Raw genomic sequence first — 23,929 nt, forward strand, 5'->3', positions numbered from 1 at the left:
TGCTCATTGGCCATTTTATGAACTTACCTTATAGGCCCACTGTATTGATAGTATTCTGGTGATGTCACAATCGCGCTGCCACCATTTTTGGTAAGCAACTTCGAGTTCAGTCAGCAGTGCTGTGGCAGTTTGTAATGAGATAAAGCCATTACTGATTCAGAAAAGGCAGTAAAAGAAATGATATTTTAATATTAACTGATATATTTCAATGTATTGCCTTGTTTTTATTTGATTTGTTGCTGTAGTGATAACAAAAGCTGAAATCTAAATGGCTGAGATTTCCCGCTGTGTTACTAGCGCCCCTTCCCAAATCGTATACTAGCACACTAAACAGTGTATAAAAAGTGCATATGCTATTAGAAGTGTACTTATTAGCGTAGTAGGTAAAGTACCCAGCTATGTGATTTGGGATGCAGCGTTAGCTCAGCCAGCCAACATAACCGTTGTAAATATCTAATGTCTGAATACTTTATTGTTTTTTTTTATGTAGTTTTTTTTCACTGTTGGGTCACCATTTGAACTAATTCAGTAGAATGGGCCATATGCAATATGTGCAACTGAAGATGTTGGCAGTGTATGTATATGTCATGTATATTTGCAGTGCATTAATGTGCATACTAAGTGATTAAAGAAGTAAGAGTGTTTTTTATTTAGGAGATTAACACATTTCAAAAGGCAAAGGTTTTTGAATTAAACAGTGGTATATTATGATATGTTTATTACTGTATGACAGACTTTTAAAAAGTTCATGAAATGATGGCAATACACATTGACAGGTGACTGAACATACTATAAATATTAAAACATTTCTTTGTCTTATTATTAGTAATAATCTAAATCATTTATTGAAAACTTGTGTATTTTATGACATTTTACATTGTCCATTACATAGAAGCAAAAAGCCACTTAGTCTTAACATTAAACAGAGAAAAGTGACTACTAAAGCAATAAGACACTGCAGCTGTTTGTTGCAGTGGTTTATCACAGGTAAGGGTGAGAACTACAAGTGGACTATTGCTTAAAGAGGAAATTCCACTGACTGTTCAAAAAATGCGTGATTCAAGATTTGAGAAGTAAATTCATTCTAATGATTCTTTGTAGAGAAACTTACCGACTCAGATTTCTTTACAGTGGTGGTGATGGGAACCAGGGGTCACAATGTCTACAACACAAATTTAGCCATTTTCTTTACTATCCAAAACCAGCAGTGAACCTATTTTATCTGTAATGTTGATGGTAAAATAGTATTTTTTGGGGGGACTATTTCACCTTAGAACACCTCGCATGTGCCTCTCCACCATGAATGGATTGAAATAAAAACATTTTAGACCAAAACCTTCTCAAAACTTTCATAAAACAATGTCTCATACAACAGATAGCATATATCGAACCATTTCGTGAAATAACTTTCCATGAGGGAGTTTTTAGAGGTGGACATCTGGTTCCTATCACCACCACTGTAAACAATTCTGACTCAGTAAGTTTATCTAGAACGGAACGTTTCACACCAATCCACTCTGAATGACTTTCTTTACATCTCAACCATTTAATTATGCTTACATTTAAAAAAAATCTATAGAGTTCCCCTGCAAGTAGTCAATACTGCATGTTTTATGCTATGACTAAGTGGACACTACATGACATAAAAAAAAAACAAGAATCACTGCTCGCACTTCACAACACTTATTTGCAGTGTGTTGTCAACAGAGCAGTGTGTTTTAAGGGCCTTGTGTTAAGCCTGTCATGGTTATAGATTCCTTGACAAAATGAAAGTGCTCTACTGCCATCTGCAGCCAAACCTGCTTTGTTTAATCATTTCTGTCCATATACGCTCAGCCATGAGTTTCAGACAAGAACAAGTTTCTCTAGAACAAAGCATTTTACACCAAAGCACTCTGAATGATTTTGTTCACGTATATGATTTAATTATGCAGAAACGTTGAAAAATTGGTGGAATCCCCCTTTAAGATTGATTGTCAAAATCATACTCAGTTAATAATGGATGTAAGGAGCCAATAATATACTAATATAATCTGAGTGAAAGCAAAAAAGTATCATCATTAAAACATACAAAAGTAATTAAAGTTTTAATGCATGAATTATGTGTTTTCTTTGTTTGGTGGTGAGTGTTGCAGTAGTCCTGTACTCGGTCCTGGAGACCCCATGCTTTGCATATTTTTGTGTTTTCTGCTCAACACACCCGACCCAGCCCACAAGCAGGTTGTTCATTAGTGACTGAATTGAATTAATTGTGCTAGCTCATGGAGCGGGGTCCACAGGTATACATGTGGAGTAAAATGACCAGCCCCCCACTTCTGCTGAGAAACCATACACATGCTTATGCTGTTGCATGTTTTAGCATTAATTATGTGGAAGCTATAGACCACCTGACAGACGCAGCCAAGTGAGAAATATTCACCAAAGCAGTTCACTCTCTCGCTCTCTCTCTCTCTCTCTCTCTCCCTCTCCCTGCCATTCTCTCTCTCTCTTTACATGTAGGCCTATATATATTTTCTCCTTTGTACAGAACACTCTCACTCACCCTCTCACTAATTATTTACCTACCTTCCTCCTGCTCCATGGCTCTGGACAGTTACATTCCAGGCCTTTTCTCCACATTCAGCTAATCTTCAGCACTGCTACTGCCCCCTCCTGGTCTGTGGACAACAATACATCACAGTGTCAATCAATGTACTCTTCATTTGTGATGAGTGACTTTCTACGAGCTGTAAACATGTAGGATTACCATCACCATTAAAGAATGTAATCAAGAAGTGGAAGAAGGAGAGACACAAGGAGTGAAAGACCTAGAAAAATAAAACAAAAAAAAGAAATTTGTTATAGAGATTTGGAGGAATCCAAAACAAACAGCAAAAGACCTTGGAAGTAAGTTGCATAAAAGTTCACATCTAGTCAAGTCTGGAATATTTAGGACAAAATACTGAAACAACATTGTGTGGTCTGACGAGACAAAAGTTGAGCCAACGGTAAGGTATGTGTAGAGAGAAGAATGCCGTTTCTACCAGGGCTACACTGGGAAGTAAATTCAGCCCTGGGGTTTTGTCTAGACCAGTGCACTACAAGCACAATGCACAACCCCAAAACTGCAACCTAAAATAATTCAGACATTACAAGATCAAATAACCTTAACCTACAAATAACTGAGGCGAATCTGATTGGTGTTCTGATTGGCTGGCTGAACTCTGCTGACTGGCTGCTGGTATCCTGCACTCTGATTGGCTGCCAGTAACTTGCCTTACTAGCTGAATTCTGCTAGGGCAGACAATGTTTCTCTATGTAAAATACCAAAGAACTTGGGGATTTAATCATCTATAATACATAATATCATTAAAAGATTCAGAGAAATATCTGTATGCAAGGGACAAGGCCATAAACTAATATTGGATGGCTGTGATCTTTGGGCCCTCAAGTCACACTGCATTAAAAACAGACAAGATTTTGTAGTGAAAATCACTACACTTTTCAAAACCACTGTCTGTAAACACAGTTTGTCACTGCATCCACTAAGGCAATTAAAACTCTATCATGCAAAAAAGAAACCATATATAAACATGATCCAGAAACGCCGCCACCTTCTCTGGGCCCGAGCTCATTTCTGCGAAGTGGAAAAGTGTCCTGAATCAAAATGTGAAATTCTCTTTGGAAATCCGGCATTGTAGTTATCACCACACAGTTCAAAAGCCAACATCCATGATGGTATGGGGGTGCATTAATGTACATGGTATGGGTGACATCTGTGAAGGCACTGAACAATATATACGGGTTTTGGAGCAACATGTGCAGCCATCCAGACCTTTTGACATGTGTCTAGTCAAGTTACGATTTATCTATATAGCACTTCTTACAGCGGCCGCTCTCACAAAGCAACTTTACAGAAAACCTAGGTCAAAGCCCTAGTTGAGCAAGTCAAGGGCGACAGCGGCAAGGAAAAATCTCCGTAAGAGCAAGAGGAAGAAACCTTGAGAAGAACCAAGAATCAAAATGGGAACCCATCCTCCTCTGGTCGACAGCGCACAGCAAAACTATAACACAAAATAAGAGCTATATGAATAAAGGATAAGATTTCACATACAGTTGTCTGACATCTTTTTTGAGATTCAGCCTAAATTGTAACTTCTTTTTGACTACAAAGTTGTGTTTATGTCACAGAATTTACAACCACATTATTTTTAATAATTAAATGTTTTGAAGCATATATCCCTCACAGAAAGTTATTACATGAAAGGGTAAATATGCTGCCTGATGTCTGAGACAAGGCAAAGCAGTCCCTTAAATATGCTGCCTGATGTCCGTTACAAAGCAAAGTAGCCACTCAAAAACTCTGTTTCTAGATTTTCCTTTATTTACCATCGTTAACATTACATATAAACACTCTGAAGACACGTGTAGGTTCACCAGTGGTTTTGGATAGTAAATAAAATGGCTACATTCAAGTTGTAGACATGTCGATGTCTGGTTCCTATCACCACCACTGTACAGAAATCTGAGTCTGTAAGTTTCTCTAGTATGAAACATTTCGCACCAAAGCAACCTGGACCACTTTGTTTACATCATAACCATTTAATTGCGTAAACATTTCGGGGATTTTCACCCCTGCCCCTGATATACCGTAAAGCAATAGATGGGCTACTGTACCCATGTTTATAGTGGACCTAGAGCTCATAAAGTGGACAAACATCGGAAGCACGTGGTAGGTAGGTGTCGTAATGACATCATTTTATGACGGGCATTTTATTTATTGCGTCGTAATGCAGCTCGCCGTTTTCTTCGTGACGCAACAGCGCCGGATGTTGGCTCTTTTTTTTTTACCCTGTGGAAGAACAACATGGCAGCTGTGGACTGTGATATGCCGGTGGAGCCGGAGAGTAACATACCACCGCAGGAGGATCTGGAGAGGTGCTTAACCCTGAAGGCAGCTTCACCTTAACGATGTGTATCTCATATTTTAAGACAGTCGTCGTACGTTTTGGTTCTGACTGGGAATTGAGGGCTTAACGTTCATGTTGTCGTGTTTTCATCAGGGCAACGAGGTTAAAGTTACAGCTCACGTTTTACAGCCTTTCCGACGTTTCGTGCTATTATCGTCTTCAGCGTGTGTTTTGGCTGGAACTGGGGTGTTTAGTTAACGCTGTTGGTTAACTAGCTACCTTGAAACGCTGACTTACTTCCAGTTTGCTAGAAAAAAAAAGCTTTCCTTTACGAAGCTGCTAATGCGAATTTCCCGTTCCACCTTAAATATGCAGCATTTACATTCTGGTGCTTCAGTAAATGCTACACATTTAAGGTGGAACGGGACATTGGAATAAGAGGCTGGCGAACAGGAAGCCAACTTGGTAAACGAGTCCAACCAAACATAAAACACTCGACAGCCCTTTTAGAAGTGTTTACTGTGTCAAAATACGACTCTAAATGGTTAGAATAGTGCGAAAGCTCGGTTTACTCAGACCGCTGTGGCCACCGGATTTCTAGTGGCTTCTATGGCCTGAGTTAGCACACATGCTAACCATGCTAACCATGCTAACGGCGTACAGCACCAACTATCGACACTTCATAAAAACTCGCTGAAAACGTGGATTAATGGGAGATGTAGCGTCCGTGAACCTCAATCTGAGGTATTATCGATCCTATAAACACCACACAACAGATTAAACGTCTTAGGTTTCAGAAATACTCACTGTTTTGTTGAATAAATCCGTTTTTAGCGACGTGACAACCTGTAAATGAACAAGAGGAGCCGTGAAGATGAGGCATTGGGTTAAGAAATAACATGAGCAGAGCATTCAAAGTAACAATAAATGAACAATATTCATTAATATAGCACCTATATTACGATGTAGCGCCCCAGACTGCTTCACAAAGTAAACTCGAGGAGGTTTGTAAAATTAGGATATAGTAAAATATCTTAAAATATCTAACTACAAAGAATAATGGGTGAAATAAGAAATGGAACCAGAAATTCCCCAAAACAGTGACCACAGTCTGAGCTGAAGAGGCCATAAACACGACCACCACAGTGCCAGCCCATGACCTACTAACGTTAAGCCGTTTGAAAGCCTCAGACGAAATGACCCATTTCTGTGACCCACCACAGTTGTCTGAGAGAACAGTCTTTGTAGTGGTCATTCTCGGTTTAACGCTGCCCATTACACCAGCCTGGCATCGCCGCTTTGACCCGCGTCTTTCTTTGTACCTTCGGTCATGCCATTTTACCTAAGTGTCCGGAGGAGGTCTGTTGACAGGTCTGGTATCACTGTTCTTTGTTATTTTGGGGAAGTAATGTCTGGTCACTTCTTGTAATTGGTATTTGAAGATGTGTAGGGGCTGTTTAGAGGGGGCACAACACTGCCGTGTTCTGTCTGGGTACCGGACCTTGCTATTTGCCTTGCCCGGCTTCCAGTCTTGGCCCAGTACTTGATGTTCCTGGGCCATGACTTCACAGCCAGGTTGGGTCTGGAGACTTGGCTTTTTCTGCTTTTCACTGATTTGAATGCTGTGTCGACAAAGATGACCACAAGTCACTTATTCTCAGCTGGGAAATCAGCCTCGGAAGCATGAAACAAGTATTACCTTTGGAGCAATTCCTCTGTGAATTTTACACAATATCCAGGCGTACTGGGAGGCAGAACAACTGGAATCTTTAGTCCGTTTACTGACGTCATCGACTCAAAAGGCTTGCGGGTGCCAGCTGAATGAGTAATATCAAAGGGCTCAGCCACAAGAGGGGAAGAAGAAAGACGTGTTTCACTAGAAATTAGGGAGACATGGCATAGTTTTTGATTTTTTTCTAAATCTTTTGATGCAAAATGCAAGAATAATATTGATTTCTTTTTAACTATATAGTAAAATAAAGCAACTCATGTTGGACGTATCCTTAGCAGGCATCACTGAAACTGTAAAGCTGTTTAACTGAATCTGTTCCTTTTTTTCCTGTTATTAGGGAGGCAGAAATTTTCAAGGAGAAGGGAAATGCATTCTACATTAAGAAAGAATACTCAGAAGCTTTCAACTACTACACAAAAGCCATCGGTAAGAGAGATGTGAAATTTTCAGTTTGTTCAACAGTTTGAATGTATTTATGGGTGGAGCTCAGCACTCGTAACATCATGGTCTCACTGACAATAAATGGGAAATGTTACTGATGCCTGTTTAGACCTTGCATTAACATGTGTTTTGTATCTGCATCGTATCTGGGTAAACTTTGGCCAGATCCCATTCTGTTCACTAAAATGCATATCCTGTGTGACCGTATGAGATCCGATTGTACTTTTCCAGCATAAAAAGCATGTTTGTACATACATAGTTTCCATTTTACCTTTGTTTACTCTTTTTCCCCGTTACCATATGAGTCAGCAGTCTTGATTTGGACACTTTCATCGGTCTGGGGTGCATGAAGGGCATAACTTTAGCCTTGCTTATCTTCCACCTTTCGTTTCATTGTTTATTCTCTCAGCTGCCAGTCGGTGCTCGGCAGACGCGTCTTTTTTCACCCCCTTAACTGTATCTCTGATCACCTCCAAATGTGGTTTGAGTAATCCTATCATAATCCGATCGCAGTGCGTCCTGGGGGTGTTTACACCTGGTTTTTCATGCAGTCAAGTAAAATCCGAACATGATCCGATCACCAAAAACACGTTAATGCAAGGTGTAAACAGAGATTAAGTCTGTGAATTTTATCTTAATTGGAATACAGAAACAATGTAAAACATCCATTTGCTGTTTTGACAGATGCGTGCCCTAAGAACGCCAGTTACTATGGTAACCGCGCAGCCACCCTGATGATGCTGAGCCGTTTCCGAGAGGCGCTGGAGGACTCCCAGCAGGCAGTTCGGCTGGATGACTGCTTCACGAAGGTGCGAGGGCAAATATTCTTACAGCGTAACAGCAACAGCGTTACACTCTTCTGCAAAATATGTGAACAGTTTGGCTGCATTTCTGTGTCATGTTATCAGATTAAAGTTAACATGCAGGCAAATTTGTCATCACTTTCTTTTCCAGTTTCTTTTCAGTTAGCTCCAGGAACTTCGTCTAGCTCAGTAGTGTAGCGTTTTAAACTGGAAGCATCTCTAAACAAAACACACTACAATTTCTTAATAGATTAAAAGCAAATATTTAGCCAACATTCTGTAAAAGCTTGGCCAACCTCACAACAGTAGCTATGAAATAATGTATTTGTGGGTGGAACGTTGATGTTTTGAGGATATTTTGGAAGATACGTTTTTTCTTTTTAGTATTTTCTCTTTGACTTATTTCAGCTGGATAATCCATTTAGTCACATAACTTTCGATTACACATGCATTCATATCCATATGAAATATATCGTGTTTTGGGCTGGGTTCAGGATGATTTTCATATGCAGGGTCTGGCTAGGGGACTTTTATCTAGAATATTTGTTTTTATTCAAAGTATAATAGCTATATACATTTCACGTGCTCTCATGCTTTTTTCTCTCTTGTACTTTGCGCTCTGTCTGTCTCCACTGTGCCCCTGAACAAAACCAGGGATCAGTCTCATTCACTCCATGGATTATTACAGGGATGTGTTGGGTTGGTGGAAAGGTCACAAGGGGTCTTTCTCCTTGCTTGTTAAGTCTGTAGCATATTTCAGCAGTAGCAGCCGTAGCGTGAGGAACTTTAGAGCAGTGGGACTATCAGTTTTCTGCCGATTAACTCAAGCCGCAGTGTCTGCGATAATGCTCTCATTTATAGTGCGCGAATGGGTTTGGGTTTCAAGTTTAGCACTGCCGTTCAGGTCTGCTCCGGTAGGGTCTCAAAGTCGGGACTGCAAGTCGTGTTCGTGATTCAGTTCAAGCATGTGCAGCCCTCTAACATGGGTTTTACTGTACAATGAAATTCTTAGTTTTGTGGTTCCTTCTTAGCACCATTTGCCATGAAAGAAACAAATACATGCATTTCTTAAAGTGCAAATAAGCATGATTTCTGCAAAATACAGTATAAAATAATGATAGAAAACATATCAGTAATATATTTAAGTTTAGCTGATATATTTAGCAGCCTGTCTGCAGTTTGTCTTTCACAATTACTGTTAAGTAAATGTGTAAGGTGCACAATTCGACACACATTTGCTCATCTGGAATGTTGGTTGAGATCAAATTTATACAGATATTAATTTCCACTCTTGAAGGATGTAATTTGTGTCTTTGTCTCAGGCAGTTAGTGTGATGTAGAGTTATAACAGCTGTTTTAAGAGAACATCTCTCTAACAGCATGTTACCTTTGCAGTCACTGATGCTAGGCTTGTTAGGCTGGATGTTATATAAATTCTTGCATGTATGTTTTTCACAGTTTAGGTGTAACACTGCCACTAGAGTCGATAAGCGTTCGCTCTCTTCAGCATGGTTCTGCATATGTAGTTTGGACAGCATAACCTTCCTTCCTTTCCTGTAAATCCTTATAGGACCTTTCCTATAAGGACTCTATTCACTCAGTGGCCATCTTTGCAATGCCATGGGGCAGTTATTTTGCAACGTAACCAGCAACTGATTGGCTCTTCATCTTGAAGGGCGGGACTTTTGCTCTAAACGGGCTTCATTTTGAGTGTTACAAGTTTTACCATTCATTTTTCAAACAGTGACTGTCCCCCCTAATAATGTCTCTGGTGTAACACGGTGTGTATCGGTGTGTTTTACAGGGCCACCTCAGAGAAGGGAAGTGCCATTTATCGTTGGGCAATGCCATGGCCGCCAGTCGCTGCTTTCAGAAAGTTCTGGAACTGGATCCCACCAACACTCAGGCCTTACAAGAGGTAGTCTTATAGAATAGTTTCCCCTCCTGCCACTCCCCAAGACATGTTCGGTTTTTTACATTTGTTTTGGAGTTATGAGGCTAACTATTGTAGCTAACAGGTGATGAAAGGTTGTTTATAAAATAGGGTAAAAGTATGTGATGCATCTGAGACAGTAGTAGCAGCTGTCTTGAAGTCTGAAATTTGTCTGTACTTTTCTCCGTTTTTAAAGAAAAGTGTGTCAAGCAGTGTCAGAAAATTTATTTATTATTTGTATTATTTATTATGATTGCTTAACAACTCAACACTATTTGATGCCTGAGTTTGATGCAGTTTGCACAAGGCTATTTAGCTTTAACCTTCCATTTCTTGTTAGCTTTGTTAGCCACTTAGCTCCAGTGCAAAACTAAAGAAGCAAACTTTCATGTCTTGGCAGATTGACTACATTGGCATGGGGGGAAACTGTAAATTAGATGTTTGGCTGAACCGTGGCTTTAAGAATGTACCGCAAGTGAATCATGTTTTTGAGATTTTTGTTTTGGTTTGTTTAGCACAAAAATGCAGCAGCTCTGTTGGAGTTTGAGAAGATGGCCGAGTATGGATTTGAGAAGAGGGACTTCAGAAAGGTATGGTGGTAACTTTAAAGAAAAAGATCAGACAGAAAATGATAATGTTGCACTGTGTGATGTTGTATTAGCTAATGGTAATGTTGCTTTAACAAAAAATGAACAATACAGTGCAGCGATTCCAGTCACTGTTAACCATGTTAGCATGTTCGGTCAAACTATTTGTATATATTTAACCCCTGTAAGTTAGTTGCATTGCTTTGCGTCCTCATTAGTAATCAAAGAGGCAGAATAAATATCCATCATTTAATCCAAATTTTAGTGAGTATTTTTGTTTGTTCTGTCCTTAGATTCAGGAATAATCACACAGTGTAATCAATGAATGTTTTCATATTTACCTTTTTTTCAGTGTCTTCAGTTTGTGGTCCTCTAGACAATCCTGACCAAAGGTTTGTTTCACTACCTTATTGGTTCCTGTGTGTCTCTCTCTGCCTCCATGCTGTGTAGGTGGTTTTCTGCATGGATCGGGCGCTGGAGTTCGCTAGTGCCTGTCACAAATTTAAGATCTTGAAGGCGGAATGTTTGGCTTTGCTGGGGAGATACCATGAAGCCCAGTCTGTGGCCAGGTACTCAACTCTCTGTGTTGATACTTGTAGTCAGTGTGAATCAGAAATCATGGTGCGTTTTCCTTCTGTACTGTGAAACAATATCAGGGAGGGTCTTTGAGCTCGCTGGGCATTTCTTTTAATGATGGGTGGGAGGGGGAGGTGAAACATGATGTTTCTAGATAATATTATCTTTCCCCACCCACTGGTGCACAGTGATGTTTCAAAACTAAAGACATTGATCATTATAATTCTTACAAGAGTTTAGTCTTTTAAAATATATGATATGATGAATCATCCTTAATATTGCCAGGAACAAGATGGTTAACTAGGTAAAAAAAAGATCAGTTTTGAGTTTCACTTTAAGTTTGAAACTGATGAGGAGAAACTTGATTCTCTAAACTGTAACAAAAATTGATGCGAACAACTCTGTTTAAATGGCTGATTTTATTTTATGTTACACCCATTTAGAAGTTAGAAAGAAACTACAACTTTAGGGTAATAAACAGGAAAGGTTGCCTATTTTTGGATATGTGTGTCAGATGTGATACAGTAGCACAGAGTTCACATATTTCCATTGAAAATACAGGTGCGAGCCGCATGTTGCCGATGCCAAAACAGCGTTTCGGTTAAGAGCAGAATGAGCAGCCGATCCGAGAGGGAGAGAGAACTCGTTGCTCCTCTCCCAGTTGCCTCAGCCCTCATGACCTACAGTAACACCTCCAGGTTGAGCTAAAGCATGGGCCGGCGACTGCGCCACTAGACATTAGCACTGGAAGATAGTATTAGCTTAGTGAGAAGGCCTTACAGCGGATTCATGTAGGTTCATTCCGGCTAACTGAAGAAATAAAGAAACAAGTCTGTGCAAGTAAGCCAGTGTTTTTGCACTGCACTAAGGCGAGTTGAGAGGATAAAGACTCAAATCTGATCAAATCAAATGGAGGTACTGGTGCTGGAGTGACAAAGGCAAAATCTTTTTGATTATTAAAGTTACATTTGAAGCTTATTTTTGTTTTTGCCTCATCTCTTAAACATAGTGTGCAGGGTAGTGGGGGGAGGGTGGGGTTCAAAAATGGAGAGCAAGCAGGGCTTTTGCCATTTACATAATCATGCATATTCATAGGTTTTCACATTCTTCATGAGTGTTAAAGATGCTTCTGTGCCGCTTTAGTAGTTTCCTTGGCATAACAAAACGGAACAACGTACTATTTATTCAATATTTTTTGTGTTTTCATTTATGACTTTAGAGGTATTTTAAACTGTGTTTCATATTTGTCATTTGCAATCGCACACACGTCTGCTTAACAGATTCATCATTATAAAATAACATTATAACTAATAAATTATAACTCATGCTATTGATGCTTACTATTAAAAGTTAGTGCCTGGTTCTTGACATTGGGTAAAAATATAAATAAAGGATCACTTTTATTAATGTTTTACGGTGGGTAAATCTCTCTTTTCTCATCTGCAGAATATTTGTGTACTTTTTCTGCTACTGCTGAATTCTCTAATTCATGTGACTGACTACCCCGTCTGTCTTAGTGATATCCTGAGGATGGACTCCACTAACGCTGACGCCCTGTATGTGCGAGGTTTGTGTCTTTATTATGAGGACTGCATCGAGAAGGCTGTTCAGTTTTTCGTGCAGGCTCTGCGCATGGCACCTGATCACGAGAAAGCTCGTCTAGCATGCAGAGTAAGTTCCTTTTGGTGGTATTATCTCTGGTTTACCTCTAATGAGCAAAGATCTGCAATGCTAAAATGTCTAAATAAAAGAAGAGAAGCAGAGTCGGGAAATTGGGTTTGAAAGGCAGCGTCTTGTGGCTCCGCCTGCTGTGGTTCTTGTTCAGTTCTTGTACACAGTAGACCAATGAAATAAGCAAAGCTCATCTGCTAAAAAGTTGTTTTAAATGTTATCTAGTCAAGAAATAATGTTTGCCTTGTTACTCTGTACTTTAATGCTCTTATTTTGAACTTCCAAACAACTATGTAACTATATTTAACAGTGGTGTTGGGTATATTGAGTTCTAAGGGAATTGTCTTCCATTCAGAATGCTAAAGCTCTGAAGGCAAAGAAAGAGGAGGGCAATAATGCCTTTAAGGATCGTGACTATGATGCTGCATATCAACTGTACACAGAGGCCCTGACCATAGACCCCAACAACATCAAAACCAACGCCAAGCTGTACTGCAACAGAGCCACCGCTGGGGCCAAGGTGCGTTTACTTTTCATTTGCTTTTCTCTGATCACACCAGAAGGGTTTAGATGTTTTATACAGTATTTTAGGTATTTTGAAATGATAGATAATTTCAGTTGTGTTATGTTTTTTTGGGTGGGCCTGAATTCAAGGCTCAGCGATGCACTGGAAACATACATATCATGACCTCTCCCCTAATTCTAACATCATAAAAACTAGAGAGCATTAGCATCAGTGGTTCTCTGGCCTGATTGCAAAGTGTGTTTTGTTCTCTGTTATTGATTGAGAGCCTAACTTTATTTGGCTAGGCTATGCTAGTCAGTAATACGTGTTGCAAACTTAAATAAATAAAAACAAAATTCTGTTGCTGACTGAGATGAACAAGGTTGATTTTCGGGTAGATCAGTGTCCTCTGGTTCCGAATTGGATTCTGGCTCTGGTGGCTCAAGGTGTGTAGCTGTACAGGTCCAATAAAGCTACAAGATGGAGCATCTGTTTTACAGGTTGTAGTGAAATGAAAGAGGCTACACTGAAATTAAAGTTAATTCTGTATGTTTGTGCTAGCTTATTATTCGCCATCTTCTAGTTTAGATTTTCTGCTCCACCTTGCAGCAGTTACATTCTGGCGAATACGAAGTCTGTGAAATCTGTACCTTTCCCGTGATTAGGGCTTCAGCGCCTTCAGTAGACACACCCCCAGCGTTTATTAATTTTTCACTGCTTTGAAAGAAATTTTTTAATCATTCAAAAGTGTCTAAGTGGTTAATAACTTGTTTATCTGTGGTGTGACAAACTCAGACCACATATTTATTACTGCTTTACATGGACTTCAGTTAAAGTAATGTTTTTGTCAAGTTGTCTGCCTCCAAATCAATCAAGTCATTCTCCATATTAATTTGATTATACCTTCATCCTGAATAAGGATTTTTAGTATAGCTTCATTTTGAATATTATTTTTGTTAAAACTTAATGCTAAATTAATTGTATTATAAGTTTGATTTGGATGTTAATTTAATTATAACTTCATTTTTGATGCTCTGTAACTTTCTCAGTCATTTTAGAATCACCTACAGCACTGTTCATTATTCTGGACACATCTCCATCTCATATTTCATATTTAACACCATCCTACACATTAATTAAAACTAAAGTAGATTTATTGAAAACTTTCCAAACTGAAAAGCATTGTGTACATATACCTGATAGTATCAGATTGGAAAGTATTATGTACTATATTGTACTAAAATCCAAGTATTTATATGTATACCTATGTGTATGTTTCTATTCTCTCCTAGCTGAATAAACGGGAGCAGGCCATTGAGGACTGCAGCAGTGCCATCAAACTGGATGAGAGCTACATTAAAGCCTACCTGAGGAGAGCGCAGTGGTGAGATACAGTTTACTCTGAGCTGCAGTTTGCTCTCCATAGCAGCAACATGCTGACACTTGTGTGATTTCTGTAGTTATATGGACTTGGAGCAGTACGAAGAAGCTGTTCGGGACTACGAGAAAGTCTACCATACAGAAAAGACGAAAGGTAAAACATTATTTTATTGGAAAATAAAACCATAATCCACTGTAGACTGTAACTTATGGTGAATTTGCTCATGTTAAGGGATTTCAAGCAGGATATGAGAATTACTTAAATTTTAATCTCAGGTGTATTATTGGTTATTAAATACAGTATGATCAAATACAGCAATGTTTAAAACATAATTCATTGTTAATAATAAAAACAGTTAACAATTCTTCATTTGAATGATGTAGTTTAACAGTAGCCGATGGTCACCAAGCAACATCACAGCCAAGGATTGTTCTATTGTAACAGTACAAGTATTTTTTAGTCGCGTTAATACTGAATTTAGTCCCTATGAATTATCATATACATAATAATAATGATGATGATACAACAGCTTCAGATTTGGCTCAAATAATCAGATTTTAGGACCAAATTGTCTGTTTATTAACTGATATTCAAATTTTCAGAACATATGTATACATATTCATTTCACTTCATATTGAGAAATGTAGAGTTGTATGCAAAACCTCAGGCATCCTTACATGTCTATTTAGTTTCTTTGTTCTTCAGTTTCATTATTTTTCATGGTGATAGTCCTAACTGAGTATAATGGCAACTGTACACTGACAAGTGTGGGGAAAAAAAAACTATAAGCATGTGAAACTAATAGTATTCTTCAATTGTAAATTGTATTCTTCTCTTACTCTCCATCTGTTTTTCAGAACATAAAACTTTGTTGAAGAATGCTCAGTTAGAGCTGAAGAAAAGCAAAAGGAAAGACTACTATAAGGTCCTTGGAGTCGGCAAGGATGCAACAGAGGATGAGATAAAGAAGGCTTACCGCAAACGTGCCCTCATGCACCACCCAGGTAAAACACACACACAGACTCAAACTCGCATACGTTCATTCACAGGATATTCACTTCAGCTTATCCAAGTAACTTCATTTACCAGTGTGTTTAAGGTGCAGGGATTTGTTTAGGTGCTTTGAAAACTGCTCAGAGTCGGCATTGCTTGGATGACGAACAGCGACGTGCAATGTTATGATGATAAAAATGCTATTTTAGTTATGTTTCTTAACAGAAAGTGTGAAGTTGAAACTAACACTGTAGGTATATCACTGTAGCTACATTTCCATCGACTTTCTGCAAGCAATAAAAATGTAAATGTGTTAAATATATTTGTGATTTTTGGTGCTGAACAGCTTGTTTGCATACATTGGGGTAAAAATCCCTTGGACGGAAACATGGCTTGTGACCTCATGAGTGACCAGTCAAAGATCACTAGCCTTTCTAAGAGCAACCTTAAATCCCCAAACCCCCAAATCCCTTGTCCCCAAACAGACCCTAAAATATCATTCAGTCACGCTTATATTTCCTGTGCGATTTCAGACCGGCACAGCGGAGCAAGTGCTGAGGTTCAGAAGGAGGAGGAGAAGAAGTTTAAGGAAGTGGGTGAGGCCTTCACTGTGCTGTCCGACCCCAAGAAGAAATCTCGTTATGACAGCGGCCAAGACCTGGACGATGACGGCATGGGAGGTCAGTCACAGTGTCCTTATATGTACTTCGACTTACCAGCCAGGCACTCTGGGGGGAGTTTACATACTGTGCACACTTCTCATCCACTTTTACAAACCCCTGCTTTGTAGCTCCACCTTGCTGGTGTACAGTTAGAGACTGTGGCTCATCTGTTGATGCACAATTGGTGTTAACCAACCTCTGACCGTATCACTGATGGGTTTCTGACCACAGAGCTGCTCTTGGCTGGAAATCTGTGGTTGGTGGTCCACTCTCAGCATAGCAGCGACATTGACGTGCAAAACTGTAGCATACACTGATAGGCACCTCACATACTGCTATGCCACTGCCATGTCGGAGTCCCTGTAAATAATATCTGGTCAGTGTGGTTCATACGGTGGTCCCTTTATAATGATAAACAGGCTAGAGGGGCCCTGATAAATTGGGCAGCAATAGATGTGCTTCAGTCAGTAATTGTATACCTACAAACTGCACTTATATGGTAAGTGTTTCTGATAAAATGGCCAATGAGTGTAGATACAACATATGGGTACCTAATAAAATGGCATCTCAGTGTATATGCTCTCTAATATTACAGAAGTAATCGACATGAGGCATATCCAGAACAGACAATCTGTACATTCTGTGAATACAGTACCTTCTATAAACAATTCAATAGGAAAATATTAGCAAATACAATCTCAACTCTCAATAAATGCTTTTATTCAAATGCCTTAAAGCTGCACTGTGTAAGATTTCTTTGTTAAAATTGAAAGGAGTAGCGTTACTGAGTGCTGCTGCAAGTCACCCTGTAAAGCCTGAAATAATTTTAAATTTAAAATTTTACATTTTAAAAGTCAGAGGTGTCAAATGCAAAATCAACATACTGATGAAGGTATGATAATAGATCATTCGATTACATTCTTGGAAGACACATTTTTCACCAATTTTGTTCTGAATTTATTTTTTTTTCCCTTTTTCTTTTTTCTTTTATCTCAACACATTTATAGTCACATCAGGTCCAAAGCACAGCGTTGTTCCATATATTGCAATTTCCAGCAGCTATCCACAAACAGAACTAGCTTTAAACTCTTAAGTTCAGGAAAATGAACACCTAATTCTAGTCTGGAAACATTCATAATTGTATTGAATTAAAATAGCATTGTTATAGCCTTAGCTTTTTGTATTCTGGCAGTAAAGAGCTCCGTCATAAATATATCATGAAAACGAAATAAGCACTTTCTACAGTTTTCTTATTCTTTTCCTTTCTTTACCCTCCAGATTTCGATGCCAACAACATCTTTAAGGCCTTCTTTGGTGGACCTGGAAATTTCAGCTTTGAAACAAGTCAGTATACGTTTGGTTTGTAACCAATGCGGCAATATATTAATTTATCCTTCAAATAGAGTAACAACCAAACCTAATGTCCTTATCACATTACTGACACTGCTTTGTTTTCCCTTTTAGACTCTGCACCTGGAAATTTCTTTTTCCAGTTTGGCTAAAGTGGATTCCATCAGCTCAGGAACAAGATAGAAGTCTGACAACAATTTTTTTTAAACTCTCAACCTTTTTCTCCTGCCATTTCTGCTAATTATGCGGCCCCTCACCACTCACCCTTCACCCAGAATTCCCCTCAACCTCTGTTTCTTCAGACAGTCTGTACCTGTTTGCACTTATCCTGCTCTGATCGCTTTCTCGTCAGATTGGTTTGTATTCTGATCTATTACTGATGTTTCGGATGAAGCTTGAATACTTTTTTTACACAAAAGATCAAAAACAAATAAAAATTTAGAATGTAGGACCAGATATGGATGAATCTCAAAATGTTGGAGGTAAACATCTGAAGTCAGAGTCCTCCCTGACACACTCTGAGCCACAGTTACATTCGCTAGATTGACAAGTGACAAGGTGAGCAGCAGCAAATTATGTTTCCTCTCTCTCTCTCTCTCTCTCTCTCTCTCTCTCTCTCTCTCTCTCTCTCTCTCTCTCTCTACTTGATTAAAGACTTATCATTTTTGCACAGTGCATGCTTCAGCATTTTTCAACCTGTTGTGTATCTGTCGCATCTATATCATATGATCGATTACCATGGACAGTAGTTTCATTCTTTTTTTTTTTCTTTGTATTTAAAAACAACAAAAAGTGTTGACTTGGAACCCCTTCATAATAGAGGCCAGTGGGTAGTTGCTGAATTGTAAATTGCTGAATAAATGTATGATATACACAAAATATGACACTAATTTGAAACTACAGCTGTTCCACTCTTAACTGTTCGGGTGTTGGGATGAGAGACTGACAGAATGTCTTACCAAAGCTGTTCTTATGAAGATTTATCCAACTTTTCAATGCAAGAGCAATACCGGAAAGCAGTCCTGGTTACTTTTTCCTTCTCAAACATTTTCTGGTATTCATTTAAAACTTACATTTCAATGAAAACTTCATGTAAGTGGTCTCCAAAGATACATGTTTTGTGTAAATTTTTGCTGATGTAATTTAGTAACTGCCCATTGGCTTCTATTATAAGTGTGTTTTGAGTTGGTGGGTTTTCTTTTCTGCTCTAAGGAAAGAAAAAAGGTTGAAATCATTGTCAGTGTTAATTGTCTACGCTTGCAGCAGGTATAGATTAAGTTGAAAAACACTGGAGTTTTCCTTTAACACCCCCAGTATCCTCTCTTCTACCAAAGCTGTCCACACTCAGGGCTATTCTGGGCTACATTATGGCCACACGGTTCATGATTCCTATAGATTGTAGATTAAATATGTAGTGCCATCTTAAACAGACGTGATCCGTACACCGTCCTTTAATATTTAGTGCAAGTTTGCTAAAACCACTGGTGCTACTTTAGCAACACAGATTATTGGTTTGTCCCGTTTGTTCTGAACCAGCTGTGTCAGAATCGAAAAACGGTCATGAACAAGATTTGGATCCATGTTTAGATCGTCAGACCGTATAATTGAAGTGTTTTCAGTCTGTAGTGAAACACTCAGGTCAGCTTGGTGAACGTTAAAGCAATGGCTCAGTCAATGATGCTAATGTTGCTAACAGTGAATGAAAGTGAATAGCCATCGGTTAGCATTCTGAAAAATAGCTTCATACTAATGTGTGGGTGCCGGCTTACATTCACTGTCTGCAACATAAGCCTGTTTGTTTGGTCTGTCAACAGTCTCTCACTTACGGACGGGGTCTCTTTTGCTCCTGTGTCGTTTCATTGGTTTATTTTACTGGAATGTAAAGTTTTGCTTGTGTTCATAATTGATTATCTTTTAAACTATTCTTAGTTTTTGACATACATGTTTGTATTTATTGTATAGTGAAGCGGAAGCAACAGCTACAGTGGACTTTTTATAAACGTCAAAACAGATAAAATGGGCAACGATACATTACTGGTTTATGTCTGTATAAAAGAAACCAGAATCAATGTATATGCAATTTGCCTTTCCATAATTTTATCATTTTTTTTTTCTAAATAAACTTTTTCGGCCACTATGCAGGAAACTAGTCTTACTGCAGCGAGAGAAATGAACTGAATCAGGTTTTTCTTGTACAGACTTCGCCATGATAAACTGAACATGCTCACAATTTGTAAAGTCAATATTGCCAATAAATTGTAAAGCTCAGTTTTTGTGTTGGTTTTCTTTTTTGAAAAAAGATGCTAATTTGTGAATATGGTTAAGGTTTAAAATCTGTCTCTGGTGTCCAGTTTGCATGGAACAAAGACAGAATCACTGTATTCTTTACAATTTTGTTTGACAACCTAAGCATCAAACTCTAGTCTTAGGCCAGACAACCAGCTAAAATGTGTCTCCAAAAAGGTAACTATACAAGAGAGAATGTTCTTAACTTCTAATGGAAATTATTTATTCCATGTACTTTTGAACCATTGCTATTTGACCATTAGTCATGAAATTTTGAAACAATGTAAAGGGCAGTTGGCAAATTTAAATGGTCCAAAAATAAAAAAAGAATGAAGATACAAGGTACAACAACAATATATTAGTCTCTAGTGACTCAGTGGCTAGAGATTATGCATGCTGGGATATGTAATGTAAAAACAAAAACAATTTTGTAAAGCTGATGAAGTAGATGAATACAATGCTGAGCTACAGAATAGAGCATAACACTGCAAATAACATCGAACTCTACTCTTAGGCCAGACCATTACAATGTAATGGTGAGAGTGCGCAGAGTGAGACAGGAGCCAGTGAGAGTGTGCAGAGGCAGACAGGGGCAAATGAGAATGAGCAGAGGCAGACAGGAGTCAGTGAGAATGAGCAGAGGCAGCCAGGAGCCAGTGAGAATGAGCAGAGGCAGACAGGGGTCAGTGAGAATGAGCAGAGGCAGACAGGAGCCAATGAGAATGAGCATAGTTAGACAGGAGCAAATGAGAATGAGCAGAGGCAGACAGGAGCCAGTGAGAATGAGCAGAGTGAGACAGGAGCCAGTGAGAATGAGCAGAGGCAGACAGAAAGCAATGAGAATGAGCAGAGGCAGACAGGAGTCAGTGAGAATGAGCAGAGGCAGACAGGAGCCAATGAGAATGAGCATTGTTAGACAGGAGCCAATGAGAATGAGCAGAGGCAGACAGGAGCCAGTGAGAATGAGCAGAGGCAGACAGGAACCAATGAGAATGAGCAGAGGCAGACAGGAGTCAGTGAGAATGCGCCGAGGCAGACAGGAGCCAATGAGAATGAGCAGAGGCAGACAGGAGCCAATAAGAATGCACAGTGTCACATAGGAGCCAATGAGAATGCGCAGTGTCGTTGGGAGCCAATAAGAATGCGCAATGTTGTTGGGAACTAATGAGAATGTGCAGTGTTGTCAGAAGCCAATGAGAATGAGCAGAGGCAGACAGGAGTCGGTGAGAATGAGCAGAGGCAGACAGGAGCCAATGAGAATGCACGGTGTCAGACAGGAGCCAATGACAATGCACAGTGTCGTTGAGAGCCAATGAGAATGAGCAGAGGCAGACAGGAGCCAATGAGAATGAGCAGAGGCAGACAGGAGCCAATGAGAATGAGCAGAGGCAGACAGGAGCCAGTGAGAATGAGCAGAGGCAGACAGGAGCCAATGAGAATGCACGGTGTCAGACAGGAGCCAATGACAATGCACAGTGTCGTTGAGAGCCAATGAGAATGAGCAGAGGCAGACAGGAGCCAATGAGAATGAGCAGAGGCAGACAGGAGCCAATGAGAATGCACAGTGTCACAGAGGAGCCAATGAGAATGCACAGTGTCGTTGGGAGCCAATGAGAATGCACAGTGTCGTTGGGAGCCAATGAGAATGTGCAGAGTCAGACAGGAGCCAATGAGAATGCGCAGTGTCATTGGGAGCCAATGAGAATGTGCAGTATCGTTGTGAGCCAATGAGAATGTGCAGAGTCAGTCAGGAACCAATGAGAATGCACAGTGTTGTCAGAAGCCAGTGAGAATGAGCAAAGGTAGACAGGATCCAATGAGAATGAGCATAGATAGACAGGAGCCAGTGAGAATGAGCAGAGGCAGACAGGAGCCAATGATAATGTGCTTAGTTAAACAGGAGCCAATGAGAATGAGCAGAGGCAGACAGGAGTCAATGAGAATGCACAGTGTTGTTAGAAGCCAATGAGAATGTGCAGCGTCAGTCAGGAACCAATGAGAATGCGCGGTGTTGTCAGAAGCCAGTGAGAATGCGCAGTGTCACAGAGGAGCCAATGACAATGCTCAGAGTCAGAAAGAAGCCAATGAGAATGTGCAATGTCGTCAGGAGCCAATGAGAATGTGCAGAGTGAGACAGGAACCAATAAGAATGCGCAGTGATGTTGGGAGCCAATGAGAATGTGCAGAGTCAGTCAGGAACTAATGAGAATGCACAGTGTCAAAGAGGAGCCAATGACAATGTTCAGAGTCAGACAGAAGCCAATGAGAATATGCAGAGTCAGACAGGAGCCAATGAGAATGCGCAATGTCAGACAATAGCCGACGAGAAAGCACAGTGTCAGACAGGAGCCAATGAGAATGCACAGTGTCGTCAGGAGCCAGTTGCTGCTGTCTGAACAAAACCTTATATCTCCATTTTTCAGTTTTCTACGTAATTTGAGAGTGACTGTTGTCCTTTACATTGTGCGTAAATTGAAAATTATGTTGAATGGACCAAAATAAATGGCCAAAAATGACTTGAGGGGAAAAAGTCTGGTTCCATTGACTCACATTAAAAGTAAGGTACGTTTTTTCCTTCTCCTGAAAAGTTATCATTTTGGAGATAAGAGGTTTTGCTCCAACACAGTGTCATCAGGAGCCAATTAGAATGAGCAGAGGCAGACAGGAGCCAATGAGAATGAGCAGAGTGAGACAGGAGCCAATGAGAATGAGCAGAGTGAGACAGGAGCCAATGAAGATGCGCAGTGGCGTTGGGAACCAATGAGAATGCGCAGTTTCGTCCGTAGCCAATTAAAATGCGCAGAGGCAGACAGGAGCCAATGAGAATGAGCAGAGTGAGACAGGAGCCAATGAGAATGAGTAGAGGCAGACAGGAGCCAATGAGAATGAGCAGAGTGAGACAGGAGCCAATGGGAATGAGCAGAGGCAGACAGGAGCCAATGAGAATGAGCAGTGTCGTCAGAGGCCAATGAGGATGCGCAGTGACGTTGGGAGCCAATGAGAATGCACAGTATCGTCCGCAGCCAATGAGAATGCGCAGAGACAGACAGGAGCCAATGAGAATGCGCAGAATCAGATAACGCTATGGGGAGATGATGAGGTGAGGGACAGGCTGAGGGAGCGAGCTCAGTAACTCAGCGGCCGTGTTTCGTGTTGGGACACGGCGAGCAAGTCAGTGTCGGGCATTAAACAAAGCAGCTGGAATAGTTTACTTCTCTCTATCTGCGAGGTAGGTTAAGACGTGTCGGGTTCGCGAGTTTGTATTAAACTCGGCTTAAATGTGTTTAATAGTTTACAGCTCCCGCTCCGGACACGGCTAACTTAGCCAGCTAACCGGCTAAGCTAAGTTTACCTGCCAGCTTAGCCTGCCGGGCTAGTTTTAGCTGGGGCACAGATTCCGGAGTCAGTTTGAAGAGCAGAGTCACCTCAGGTTCACCTCCGCACAGCTAACCGGCTCGTTTAACCTCACTTGTTTCTGTCCTCTTTGCTGGTTTAGCTTAATGCAGTTTGTGGCCTTATCTTAGGATGCTATGCCGGCTCTGAGGATGCTCTGTGCTCTGTGGGTCCTTGTGTTCTGGGTGAAGTTGAATTTCCTTCGTTGTTCAAACCGCAGACTTTACTGCAGTGTGAACCAACAGGGCAGTGACGGTGTGGAAAACGTTAAAGGGCTGTGTGACTAAACATGAGTGAACATGAGTGAACATGAGTGAACATTAACGGGCAGCTGCGCGAAATTCAGCCCTTCCTTTCTCCCCCACAGGCTAAAGCTGATGAGGCAGTGCCTCCTTTATTTACTGTAACGTGTATTTGGATATTTATTTCCAATGAAGCCTGTAGAAGCTGTGGCCATGTCTACTGAATCTCTGTTCAAGCCATCAGACACCGCAGTAACTGTTTATCTAAATGACCCATAAAATGGCAGTTAAAGAAAGTGTTGGGATAAAGAGATTTAGGGATATGACTGTAATGACAATACACGGGCAGTCCTGTTGGGTGTGTGCCATAGAGTAGAAAAGGAAGCTTTGTTGGATACATACACACTTAAAAAAAGATGGTTCTTCAAGGGTTCTTTAGTAAAGGGAATGGTTCTGTTTCGAGCAATCAGTTCTGTATAGAGCTG

At 40.1% G+C, this 23,929-nt stretch overlaps 2 protein-coding genes across 4 annotated transcripts in view; both read left to right on the forward strand.

The window, feature by feature from the left end:
- Window positions 1–4,800: 4,800 nt before the first annotated feature.
- On the forward strand, window positions 4,801–19,791 carry LOC118809137 (dnaJ homolog subfamily C member 7-like). The gene is made up of 14 exons (XM_036572132.1): window positions 4,801–4,917; window positions 6,959–7,047; window positions 7,747–7,871; window positions 9,670–9,783; window positions 10,314–10,388; window positions 10,836–10,954; window positions 12,479–12,632; window positions 12,988–13,152; window positions 14,430–14,521; window positions 14,598–14,671; window positions 15,376–15,522; window positions 16,045–16,191; window positions 17,452–17,517; window positions 17,638–19,791. The coding sequence occupies exons 1-14, from the start codon at window positions 4,847–4,849 to the stop codon at window positions 17,673–17,675; spliced, it is 1,476 nt and encodes a 491-aa protein (XP_036428025.1). The 5' UTR covers window positions 4,801–4,846; the 3' UTR covers window positions 17,676–19,791.
- Window positions 19,792–22,902: 3,111 nt separating this feature from the next.
- aclyb (ATP citrate lyase b) overlaps window positions 22,903–23,929 on the forward strand; it is a 39,714-nt gene continuing 38,687 nt past the window's right edge. For all 3 annotated transcript variants that reach the window (XM_036572133.1, XM_036572134.1, XM_036572135.1), the window contains exon 1: window positions 22,903–23,038. The gene's annotated coding sequence lies outside the window, so the exon portion shown is untranslated. The remainder of the gene's footprint in view (window positions 23,039–23,929) is intronic.

This window comes from Colossoma macropomum, unplaced genomic scaffold, assembly GCF_904425465.1.
Source record: "Colossoma macropomum unplaced genomic scaffold, Colossoma_macropomum, whole genome shotgun sequence".
Lineage (NCBI taxonomy): Eukaryota > Metazoa > Chordata > Actinopteri > Characiformes > Serrasalmidae > Colossoma > Colossoma macropomum.